The sequence below is a fragment of the Struthio camelus genome, chromosome 5, assembly GCF_040807025.1.
Source record: "Struthio camelus isolate bStrCam1 chromosome 5, bStrCam1.hap1, whole genome shotgun sequence".
Lineage (NCBI taxonomy): Eukaryota > Metazoa > Chordata > Aves > Struthioniformes > Struthionidae > Struthio > Struthio camelus.
The window spans coordinates 43,029,597-43,041,980 of record NC_090946.1 but is presented as its reverse complement, the minus strand read 5'-3'; the positions used below and the strand labels follow the sequence as shown (position 1 = coordinate 43,041,980).

General features: G+C 34.6%; 1 protein-coding gene across 8 annotated transcripts in view; it reads left to right on the top strand.

Moving 5' to 3' along the window:
* The window catches only part of UBR1 (ubiquitin protein ligase E3 component n-recognin 1), a 73,178-nt gene that overhangs the window by 12,228 nt on the left and 48,566 nt on the right, over window positions 1-12,384 (top strand). For 4 of the 8 annotated variants that reach the window (XR_011141488.1, XM_068946031.1, XM_068946029.1 and 1 more), the window contains exons 3-9: window positions 1,008-1,086; window positions 3,122-3,232; window positions 7,679-7,809; window positions 8,330-8,471; window positions 10,144-10,206; window positions 10,543-10,666; window positions 12,068-12,175. Coding sequence is in view for 7 of the 8 variants with exons in the window: in XM_068946031.1 (XP_068802132.1) it covers window positions 1,008-1,086; window positions 3,122-3,232; window positions 7,679-7,809; window positions 8,330-8,471; window positions 10,144-10,206; window positions 10,543-10,666; window positions 12,068-12,175 (758 nt within the window). In the remaining variant the exon portion in view is untranslated. Of the gene's footprint in view, window positions 1-1,007; window positions 1,087-3,121; window positions 3,268-7,678; window positions 7,810-8,329; window positions 8,472-10,143; window positions 10,207-10,542; window positions 10,667-12,067; window positions 12,176-12,384 lie in introns of all 8 variants that reach the window. The other 4 variants (XM_068946032.1, XM_068946030.1, XM_009684664.2 and 1 more) reach the window with 2 other exon arrangements.

Genomic DNA, 12,384 nt, shown 5'->3' with positions numbered 1-12,384 from the left:
GGTTTAATACTGCCACTGAAGTCAAGCAGATCTTTCCTTTAGACTTCCAAGATCCTAACAATAATGAATACTTTGAAATATTAAAATCTGAAATGTCTAAAATTGGGCATTCAAATCTAATAGGTACTTTTGGCTTAATTTTTCTTTGTTTTAACTCACCTTGTAGTAGATTTATGGTAATAAATGAATATTAGTAAAGTATTAAGTATTAGTAAAGTATTAAATTATAAGAATGATAATTGTCATCTGAAGGTTCAAAAGGAAATTCATTCTGTATTCAGAATTATTATGTTATTGTAGTTGTATTGTAAAGAACCAGCTGTTGCAGTGGAACAAAAAAAAAAACTTACTGTCATTAAATACCTGTCATACACATTTTGCGTAGAATGGAGCAATCATCATTAAAAATGTGTGAGCATGTTTTTTTTTAAAAGTAAAAGGCCGCATGAAGTGTATATGTAGGTAGAGGACTGAAGAGTTAGATGGCACAAGTGAGTGTAATTCTAGATTTTTCAGATATTTCAGTGCTTGGCCAAAACCATCAAAATTAAATTTTAAAGAACATATTCTGTAGGTTATTTTCTGAAGAAATGGTCTTTAAATTTTTGACTTGCAACCATTTAAAAAGTTTCAAACGTAGCCTAACGGACGTGTAGCATAAGTTTTCATTAGCAAAGTGGCTAAGTTGTTACTGGAAACTGTAATAAAAGTTACTCCAAAGTCAATCTCGTTATGTTTTTTAATAGCTCCTCATTCTAGGCAAGGAGAGAAATGTGTTAGCAACAGGTTTTGAAAGGGGAAATCAAACATATTTCTAATAGAACCTAATAGAATGCATGGTTTGAGCCTAGCAAGATTGGCTTTCATCCTCTTTCTGTGACATGGAGTAGCCAGCGTTCTTGTAATACAAATCTGTTAACCTCAATTTTTAGAGCAACATTTTCTTTTGTGCATGAAAATTCCATGTGTTTGTTTTAGAAAGTTGCCAGTTACCATTTTTGTTGCAGAGACTGTGCAGTTGATCCAACGTGTGTACTCTGCATGGACTGCTTCCAAAACAGCATTCACAAGAACCATCGGTACAAGGTAGAAAAATCCTATATAACAAAATTGTACTTGCTGCTTTAGAGAAGTTTTTATTATTCAAGGGTATAGTAAACTGGATTAGTAACTTGAAAAAAAAAAAGATTTTGTTAAATGTTTGGCTGTCATGTTTCTAACTGTAGGCTTTATGCATAAAGCCTGTTTCAAGGAAAACAAGTTTCTAAGTCAAGAACTGAAGGGTAAGGAAGTGTCTATTTGTTCTCTTGTGTTCTCTTTGGCAATATCACCAAAGAGAGTATTGTCTATACCAGAGCAAAAAGCTGTGAATGAAAGTGGCAGTCCTGTCCTGAGTTCCAGTCAGTATTTTATATACAAGACTGTATTCTGTCCAAAAACTTAGAATGAACGTGTATATGCAGGGGCCATTATTTCATCGCTCCTGTAACAGATGCTGTCTCCACATCCCCATTCAGTTCCTCCATTTAGATTTGCATAAACTACTTTGGACTTAGAGCATGGACTACAGAAGTTACAAACATATGTTAAGCATCAAATTTTTAGTGAGGAAATTGTTTTGGAACTGGATCATCTCTTTCTGATATCCTTTTTATTCTCTCTGAGCCAAATCTGTGTTATCTTTGAGAGATTCCAATGCCTTGACTACTTCAGTTTAATTATCTTTCACCACTGAAAAGTGGGCTAAACTTTTCTTACATTTATTCCTTTACTCATTGATATTGCATCCATTTGGGAGATTTTTTTCCGTTTGTATCATCAAATGGTCATTAATCCCCTTTATGCTTCCATGAGAGAGAGTTTGGAAGGAGGTGTTAATAATCTTATAATTAAAGGGTATTAAAATATAGTATTCTTCCCTTCTGTACAAGTCTTCATATACTGATCTGCAAACGTATTGTAAGTATTGATTCAAAGACATACAAAACTACCTTGAATAATGCAAATGCAGCTTCCACATGCATGAACACACGTGTATGCACACAGAGTATTTAAAGAGAGGTAAGCTGAAAATCAAAGAAAATAGACAATCATGGTTACAGAGCAATTTGAAATCACAGCTGGGCAGGGAAACCAGTTTGGTATCCTTTCTTTCTTTCCTTGTTTTTCAGTAATGTAAGGTTGTCTTCTTCAGGCAAAACGTTAGCCATGGAAATAGCTGATGGGGAAAAATCAGATGAGAGCAGATTTACTGTATTTCCCTTTTAAAGATACAGCATGAAGATTACAGATTATATTCTTTATTGTCATAGATTCATAGAGTAATTTAGGTTGGAAGGGACCTAAGGAGGTTATCTAGCGCAACCTCCTGCTCAAAGCCTGATCTAATTAGATCAGGTTATTTTAAAACATTAGAAATAAATAAGGAATTTTTGAAAGTCTGTTTTTATTAGATCACTTAGTATTTTTGTAATTATTTTATTTCTGGGGTTTCAGGGCAACCTTTGGATAATTATTTTTACCTGAGTTTCATTAGAACTTTCTAACAAAGCAGGAGACCGGAACTTAGACTTTTCTAAAAGCATCATGCAAAATTAAAGTCATAAGAGTGTATTTAGATGCTGATTTTAAGTCTTATTCTGTTTGCTTAACAATGGAGGTACTGCTAAACATCTGTTTAACGTACACATCTTCATATTTAGTTTTCAAACATTAACACGTTCTTTACAAATTAGTTGGTAAGCACTTGTCATACAGTTTTGTTTGTAAAGACACGGATTATTATTTTGCTTTTTATGAAGTACTAATAGTTTTTTTCCCACTCATTTCATAGTTAAATTTGTTGAAGAATTTTTTATGTGTTTTTGCAGTAACAGCAATATTTCCTACTTTACTTTCTACTCAACAAGATTCCCTTCTTTTCCTGATCCTCTGATAATGTCTCATTTTATCTTATTAAAAAAAAAAAAGATAAAAATGTTGCAGGAAGTCTGTGGGTTACACTGACCATTGTATTTTGTGAGCAGGTGTTTATACTGGTGTTTGATTTAAATAATGCACATTTTTATTTTTCTCTTGTTTTTTAAGTACATATTGCGTGACTGAAATACTTATTTTACAGATGCATAGCTCCACTGGAGGAGGATTTTGTGACTGTGGTGATACAGAGGCGTGGAAGGCAGGACCCCTGTGTACTAAACATGAGCCTGGAGCATCAGGGACTGCAAAAGAAGTAAGAATACTGCTGAAAGTGAAAGAATAAATATTGTAAATATTGACTTTTTTTAAAAAGCTTATTCCTGTTTACAAAACTGCATGTGTTGTATAAATGATGTGGCAGGTCCAACTGAATTGAATCAAGGTGTTTGCTGAGGTCAAACATGTCCACTGGATATCCCTTGTGTCTCCACAAAAGGCAGAAATGATAGAGCAGTTCCAGCTGCCCATGTTGTCTATTTCTCTATTTTTGGTTCTGAACCAAAATTCTGGTGTCTCACCATCTCTTTTCTTTCCTGGGTGTATTACTCTGCTCTTGCATACACATAATTGATTCCTACTGAACAGTTAATGTTTAGCTATAGTACTAGATCTTGAGAGTATCTTCTCTTTTTCCATATTTGTATTACTGCACATTTTTTTCTTTGTCACTTAGTTATTTCTGGTGTGGGATCTGTCATTATGATTGAATATGTCTCTGTTTTAAAGCTAATCTCTTATGCTAGGCTGTCTTGTGCTTATTGTACCTTAAAAAGTAGTATGTTAAAAAGAAATACTCCATCTTATAAATAATTTTCAAAAAGTATGTAGGCAAATATGTTGCTTCAGGTAAAACTGCTTTTTCCCGAGGAGGTCTGAGTTCTACTTTCTGTTTTGAGATGCTCAGGATAAAAAAAAAAAGCTTTAGCATTTGTCAAATGGACCCTTAATTGCTCCTTTATTTGTGTTGCAAAAGTATTGTTCCCTATGGTCTGGCAAAAAATTCAGATGGAAAAGAAATAAAGAGCACTGATCTCACAGGAAAATGAGACAAAGCATTAGTGCTAACTCCAGTAAGGGGTTGATGCAACTCTGTGCAGCTTCTTTTTCTCACCTTTTTAGTCTAAATTTATTCATGTTAGCTGGAACTTTGGGGTTTTGGGGGAACTTACTGGATTTTGAACTGGAATAGTGAAGAAAAAGAATGTCATATAGTTGGCTCAAGTTTATTCTAGATAGAAATAAATATAATAGGACCACATCCTACTTGAGGTCAGTGTCTGCTACCCCTCTTCTGAGTCATTTGTGTACTTGTTGTGCTTCTCATTTATTCAACTACTGATAAATAAACTAGTTTAATTTAAACCAGAAAGTAGAGCTGAGAAAACAAGCAATGCTCAATACTCAACACTCAACGAGGACCAGCCTGAATGAGGTATGAATCCAGTGCTCCCTGAGATGCTTATCTGCCTGTCTCCTAATTTAACCACAAAGTGGCAGATCTGGAAGTTTATTAGTCCAAGCTCAGGGCCCCTGCTGTGCGTTGCGTTATAGATCTAGTCCAAAATGCCAGTAAATGGAGAGATTGTAAGCATATGCAGCTTTTCTTTCCGCTCTAAGAAGTCTACCATCACAAACCGTGATAGATAATGCTGTATTGTGCTTCATATAAACAAGCAAAGGGAACGCTATTCTCTACATGGGGCTACATATCTTTAGGATGTTTTAATCCATCACAGAAATAGTGGAGGCAAGTTTGTCTGATGTGATCCTGGTAAGGTTAAAATGAGCATGAGTGGTTCATAAACACCACCATAATTCAAAGCATATTTTTCACGTATAATTACATGAGGATAGAACTTCTTAATACCAGGGAGAATGGAAAGTATCACTTCTGCAGCTGAGAGCTGATCAGAGATAGGATTCCCTTTCAGATGCCTCCCCTGGTCCTCAGGCCTCCCAACGTGCACATTTCATCATTCTTTTAAGTTTCCAAGGCTTTCAGAAAGCTTGGGTATCATTCAACCAATTACAATGGCTGTGACTGAGACATTCTTGTGTGTAGAACTCCCTGCCTAATATTGCTTCCCTCCGAACATGGAATTGCAGTCATGTCCAAGTCTTTCTGTGCAACTTATTCACGTTACACAGCTTCACGTTGGGACTGACTTGTACGTAAAAGCTACTCTTCAGAAGCACAAAACTGTCTTAGTAGTAGTAGCAGAAAGACAACACATGTTTCTAAAATGGAAGAAATGAAGGACTGGGCAGAACAGCGTCTGTTGTCACCACCTTGAGCAGAGATTCCAAACAAAATGTATTGTATTTCCCAGCTTGAAAAAGCTTAGATCTGTTTATAAGATCTAATAATTGTTTCAGCACTTTACAGTCCAAAACAGTAGTATTTTATAATTCTTCCAACTCTGACCGAAGCCTTAAAATGGCTTCATGAATTTCTTTCTTCTTGGTGGAGAACCTGTTTCTTCACAAGGTAGAAATTTTGACTTCACAGATCTGATATTTGAAGCTGTAACAGCATATTCTCTCCCCTACCCCATTCCCCGCTCCTTTAGATCAGCTTTTAGATACCAATAAAATAGTCCAGAAATAATTGTTAGGTGAACCACCAAAAACTTTATCAAAATTTTACCGAAAAGCTGTCTGACTTAGAAATCCGAACGTTCTTTGTTCATGCCTCTACGAATGTGTTTCTTGAAGCTTTACCTGATGCTTAGATTATAATGCATTTCTAGGCCTAGTTCTAAGGAAATTTTACATTTACCCTTTCAGTTTACATCAGATATATCTTCATTTGTTTTACAGTGAGTTTTGTTAATGTGGATAGCATTGGAGATTGCCTTTCACCAGTTAACTTTTCAACTATGTGTATAGAGTGATGTGCAACCCCCCTTTTTAGTAGTTTATAAATCTCTTGATAGGATTTCCTTTAATTTCTCCTATAGATGGAAGGAGACCACATTTCTCACTACAGGGTTCCTTTGGAATATCTCTGTGCACAGTTGCTTATTTTCCTCCTGCTCTTATCATTTTTGCTTGATGTATGTTAACACTTAAAAAGCCAAACTCTTAAGAATATTGTGAAAAACATAAGCACATAAAACATAAAGCTCAGTTCAATTAGATTATTCGTAACATCGTAATTTTTCTGATTTTGTTCCAAACTTAACAATGGTGATAGCTTTGTCAGGCCTGGGAGTAAAAGAAGTCCAGATATTTACGTTCTTAATTACCAAGGTCTATCAAAATCTTATCCAAAGTTAAATATGTACACATGATGATATTTATAGACCATGATTTCATTGGCAGACATTTTAATTTATATTTATGACTCCAAATTATTCTTCTAATGCTTATCAGGTCAGAAAACTGTAGTTAGACCTCTGGAAGCAATTGGTCATGTCAATGCATTTTCTACTTCTCTTCCACTGCTTTTTAGCTCTTGCATTATATGAACATATTGCAATTTTACTTGATTTTTTTTTTCCTTTAAGCTGTTTACTTCATAAATGCATAAATGTGACTGCATAATTGATTTAGGCCTTTTTCAAGAACATAATTCTTAGCTATATTAAACAGATCAGTATTGTTCTTTTATACTTACACCTGTCAACTTGTTTATTGCAGAGGTGAGTGCCCTTAGTACTTGGGGAACAGAAGTCACATGGGAAGTGCTTTCTAAGGAATCCTCTTTTTTCATCTTTTCTCCCTCTGCCCAATACATACTTAAATTTTCTAGACAGTTTAGTTGATCCTAAAATTATGGGAAATTCTGTGCAAGTACTCTAGAAAATATCAGCCTCTCTTCCTATGTAATATTTGTATATGAATCACTTGATTTGCTTGCATCATCATTAATAACAATGTTATATACAATTTATATATGCATGTGCGGGAAGAAAGGTGTTATTAAGAAAAGTTCATTAATATTAAAAGACGTTTTTGTTGTTTAGGGCCTTTGGATTAAATCCCCCTTTTCACAAAAAGAACATCTTTGAAAATGATCTGAGACTTGTACTTAAGAGTATATTTGGAAATTATTTTCTTTGTTTACAGTCTCCTTTTCTCTCCTGCTAAGATGTTAGGGAAAGGATTCATAATGTTATCATATGGTGTAGATGATTCCCTTAATAGGATTTGCCTGGGTGGATGGGAAATACGCCGATTTATAACGATATTTTGAATAATGAATAAATCTGGCATGGGATCTCTGAAAAGAAGACAGAGTTGGATTTACTTGCATGATTCTGTTCAAGGAGTCTCATAAATATTTGAGAGAATACACACACAGACAGAAAAGAATGCCAATACAGGGGAAGAATATAGGTCTGGACTGCAAACTTTTAATATCTTCAGATATACAGAAACCTGTTTACCAGATGTTGTAACTTAACGTATATGAACCTGAAGTTTCCTAACATATTTAGTGAAGCCTTTCATAGCCTGTCCCTAAGTAAAAACCAAATGGATAAAAATTGGTGGATGAAACTGTTGGAATAATACTGACAGGTTTCAGGATGAAATAATTTAAAGGAAAGAAATTAGGTGAGATGAGTTTGCTTAAAAATCATAGAAGGTTTATTTCCTGTTTAAAGAAAAAAACAGTAATGAGGTATTTTACTAACCCCCTTTTTCCGTTTTTTAAATTTCTGTTCTACATTGATTTTTAACTCATTTTTTACAGAATTCTGAATGTCAATTGAACGAAGAGGTTATGGAACACTCTAAGAGGGTGTTTCCTGCTGTGATAAAATATATTGTAGATATGCTTATATGGGAAGAAGAGAAGGAACTACCTCTGGAGCTCACAGTCAGGTAGAGAGTATTTCCAATTTTGTCTCTGAGGTGTTACGAACTTTGCTAATAACTTTGTCTGTCGGTATTGCTACGTTCATGCAAACTTATTAATGTCAAAAGCTTTGTAAATAATACTATAGTGTTTTTGAAATACAGTAGTATACAGATAAGCTTTTAATGCTTCCTGGAAAAAGTAATGTGTGACGTTCCTCAGTCAAGATGGAAAAAGACTTCTGTGTCATATTAAAAAGAAGAATGAACTCCTAAAAAGGCAGAGAGAGGGAATAATAATGGATTAATCCAATAATGTAAAAGCTCTTTTGTACTTGATACATAGTTTCCGTGGTTTGGCCTGGTGTAGATAACGAGCAAATTTTTGCTGTCCTTCGCGTGAAGAATATGCTTAATTTTCTTCTATAATTTATTTGTTGGTGTTTGTCATTTCTCTCATGAGCTTTCAAGTGATCTGTTCGTGTGCTGGATGGGATATTTAAAATTTTCTTTTTATTTGTATGATGAAATGCTTGGTTTTTCCCAGTAGAGAGAAGGCAGACAACTACTACTGTGTCCTTTTCAATGATGAACACCATTCTTATGATCATGTCATCTATAGCCTGCAAAGGGCACTCGGCTGCGAGCTTGGTGAAGCCCAGTTGCATACCACTGCCATAGATAAAGAGGTTAGTCCACTCTTTGTTTGAGGGAGAGCCCCTTTTTAATCATTAAGAAGCACTACTATAATCTTTTGATCACTGAATCTTTGTTTCTGGAATAGTGGAACTTGGAGAGAAAAAGGCATGTTGCAGACCAATTGTTAATCAACACTTGCTTCAGGAAGGTTTTCAGACTGGGTTAATTTTTGTTTCTTGGCAAACCTAGTTTCTTGAAAATGGGAATAAACCCTGATTTATCTTAAGTTGTTCCTCTTTCATCTGTTTATGACATTTTCTGTAATTTCTTTTTCTTTTTTTTTTCCTCCTTGGATGACAGAAGTTGGCATTTCAGACAAATGCCGTTAAAATAAAACATTAACACAGCAACGTGCATATTCAGTCATGTTTAAACAGAATTTTTGCTTGCATTTTGCAAGAATTAGTGTTCTTTCTGGCTCAGATTTAATTTGTAAGTCTTGAAGCTTCAAATTAAACAGATGAAACAAGGAAAAATCCATAAGGGAAAGAGTGTGAACCTGATGATTTTGCTGCTTCATTTCTCAGACCAATGTTTGAGACCATGTAGAGACCTTATACCATTGATGTAGATACACGTTTTTCCTTTTGAAAAAGCAGACGCATTCAGAATGCCAGTTATCTTATAATATAATGATACTTGTTTTCTACACAAAAATGTAAACTACTTTGCATGTACACACAGAGAAACTGTATTTATTTGTATGCCTGTAGCGATATATTTATGCATTGTATATTTACATGTAAAAACATCTTACTAATATTAGAATCCCTTTTTAATCTGTGAAAAGCGTGTTGTTTTCTTTTTGTGTTTCTTGTTGCTCGGGTAATGAAAATTAGTTACTTATTTATAGATGCTCTCTTGGTCTTATGTTGCTACAATGCTTCTGCAGTTTCAGGTCTGTAAAATATGTATGTATATACATGGTTATACAGTAACCTGTAGAGGTTTGCCTTCACTGTTCTGTGAATTTCTGAAAGCTTCCTTTTGAATGAAACCTAGATTTTAGATCAGAGTTGACATGACTTTTCTTTTTGCAAAGCACCTACTACATCACAGGACTGGGTTATATTATTTTGTTTTAATTAAAACACTTCCACAACACTGTCACTTCCTCTCTTCTTGTGTGAAAATCTGCTGTATAGAAAACCCGTTTTGGAAGCCCATAGCTCCTATTTTCTTTCAGCGGAATTTGAGGACTAAGCTGATGCTATTCTTTGGCTTTATTGAAAGAGCTATCAAACTCACTGACTTTAATATACACCACTATTTTATCTAGAGAAGTAAGAAATAATAGCAAAAACTGTGGAAAAGCAGGTCGGGATCAGTATATTTTCTGCTAGGAAGAAAATTGTCATGGTTTCTGTTTACAGTATTCTGCAGAAATCTCTCTCTTCCATTTTATTGTATACATATATTGTCTTTATAACGTTAAAATACCCGGAGTTTGCTTTTCTTAAGTTGTTTCAATGTTAATTTAATTCAAATAGATGTTCTCTAGAAATAATTTATTTTTGGTCTGCTCCTAGATGTCCAAAAGCACGATAAGTGATGTTTGTCCCATGTTTTCTTTCATGAATAATAAAAAAAACCCAAAGATCAGGTTTGTGACTTTTTGTTGTGTTTTACATTGGTCTCATATTCAGTATTTTCTTTACACAGGGTCGTAGAGCTGTTAAGGCAGGACATTATGCATCTTGTCAGGAAGCAAAAGAAGAAATCAAGGTAACTTTCCAAAATATTTTTCTCATTCAGTGATGAGGTTGGTTTGTTTGTTTTTCTTAATACTTAAGACTAATTTGTCTGTTGTGTTATCTTTGACTTAGGATTTCCATGTTTTTATGACCTACCTGTGAACTTCTTGAAATCGAATTTAACCCACTACGTTTGGTTAAAAACTAGACACGTGTCTTCAAAACCTAAACATCACCTGATTTCTTTTTTTGATAGGATTTGCCATTAAGATAGGCTTGGGAGAGATAACAGATGTTGAAGACGAATGTGAAAATTCATGCTATTTTTCATTTATATCTTTTTTTTTTTTTTTTACCTGATTTCTAGAGGCATTCTGAAAATGTTTCTCAACGACCACTTCACGTGGAGGTTCTGCATGCTGATGTTATGGCTCACCAGAAGTTTGCCTTGCGTCTTGGTTCTTGGCTGAACAAACTCATGAGCTATTCAAGTAAGCGTAACTCATTTTGTTACAATAATAACATGTCAATAATTTAGTGAATAACATCGCTCAAAAAAAAAAATCTTCAGTAGTGCTATGTATGATATCCCCTTATTAAAATACTTTCACGTTCTTCATAAGTAGTAAATAAATAATACATCAATATAAATGCTGATATCCATCAATATGGTTATGAGCAGCAGTACTTTGTTCCTTCTTGCTGCAATAAGTCAGTCTTTCCCTCCTTGTGCTCTATCTTTTTTATCTCAAAATTTTGTAATCCTCAGTTTCAACATCACATACCCTATTTCAGTGACTTCTTTCCTTAAAAGCTGCTGTCCCCAGTGCTGGTGGAAAGCTGCAGAACATCTCTATCGGTGAAAGCATACATTTTCTACTGGAATTAATTCCTGCTTCAGACTTGATAGTTGTGATTAAATTAGACCATACCAGTAAAAGAACCCCCCTCCCCCCCCCAAAAAAAAGTCTTAATTTCAAAATTTGTGGAGTAGTGTAACACTTTTCTTCAACTTTCAAGAATTGTTCTGCTGTTTGACTGCACTTACAGTTTAAAAGAAAATTGTGCACTCTTTCTTGCCTGAATATATCTAGTTTTGATTTCTAATATTGGGTTTTGTCATACCTTTGTTTTGACGAACTGAGGCCATTATAAAAATTCTTTGCACCTTACAAGTATGTGTAGACTTAGCTCTACTCACTGCTTAGTCTCCAGTAATATGTTCTGTACTCAAGTGGAATTTTTGGTGGTCTGGTGGTCTCTGTTTTTTTTTCTGTTTTTGCCTCTAGTGAGAGAATGCTGATCTAGAAGCATTCAAAACTATTTATTTCCAAGTTGACAGGAACTTGGTTCATGACACTCTACTCTTCCTTTTGCGTATTGGAAATTATTAATGTAAGAGCTCATTTCCTAACTTTAGTAACCCATGGGTGACTATGATATGTTGATCCTCAAAATGCTTCAGCAAATACTGTGTTTACTGACAGGTGAAAGACAGTATAAAATAATATTCTGAAATCCTACACAGTATGGACTTTGAGGGCCCAGTGTGGGGAGTAGCTGAGACTAGTCTAGCCTATGCACTTCTGTACTAGTATAGTGCACTCTTCTTGTAGATCTGCTTTGCAAAGCTGTCTAAACACACGTCATTTAAAAATATTCTTTTGCATCACTGGATTTATTTCACATAAAGAGGGTAGAGATAATGGAAGGAAGGGAATATGTGGGGAGTTCACCGAGGAAGGTGGTTATTAAGAACTGATCCATACTTCTTAAGTGCCTTTTTCTTTCCTCCTTTAAAAAAAGAACAGAATTCTGTAATTCTATTCTGTTGGCTTGGATCCTTTGATTTCAAAGTGTTCTTGTACAAATGAATAACTCTCTCCCTACAGGTGACTTTCGGCAGATCTTCTGTCAGATATGTCTCAAAGAAGATGCTGGGTCTGAAAAGCCCTGCTTCATAAGCAAGTTGATGCTTTGGGACGCAAAACTTCATAAAGGTTTGTGTATTCATGTTGCTATAAACTGAAGAGGCAAATTCTTTTTTTTATATTTAACAAATGTGTAAAAATAAGCATGTACCATGTTAACATGGAGTTGACATTTCTGTATTATTTGTCTATCATGTTTTTTTGATACAAGTTTTAGTTATAGGGCTTAAAGAATTGATATTTTGGATATGTATTTGCCATCTGAAGTTTTCTGCTCT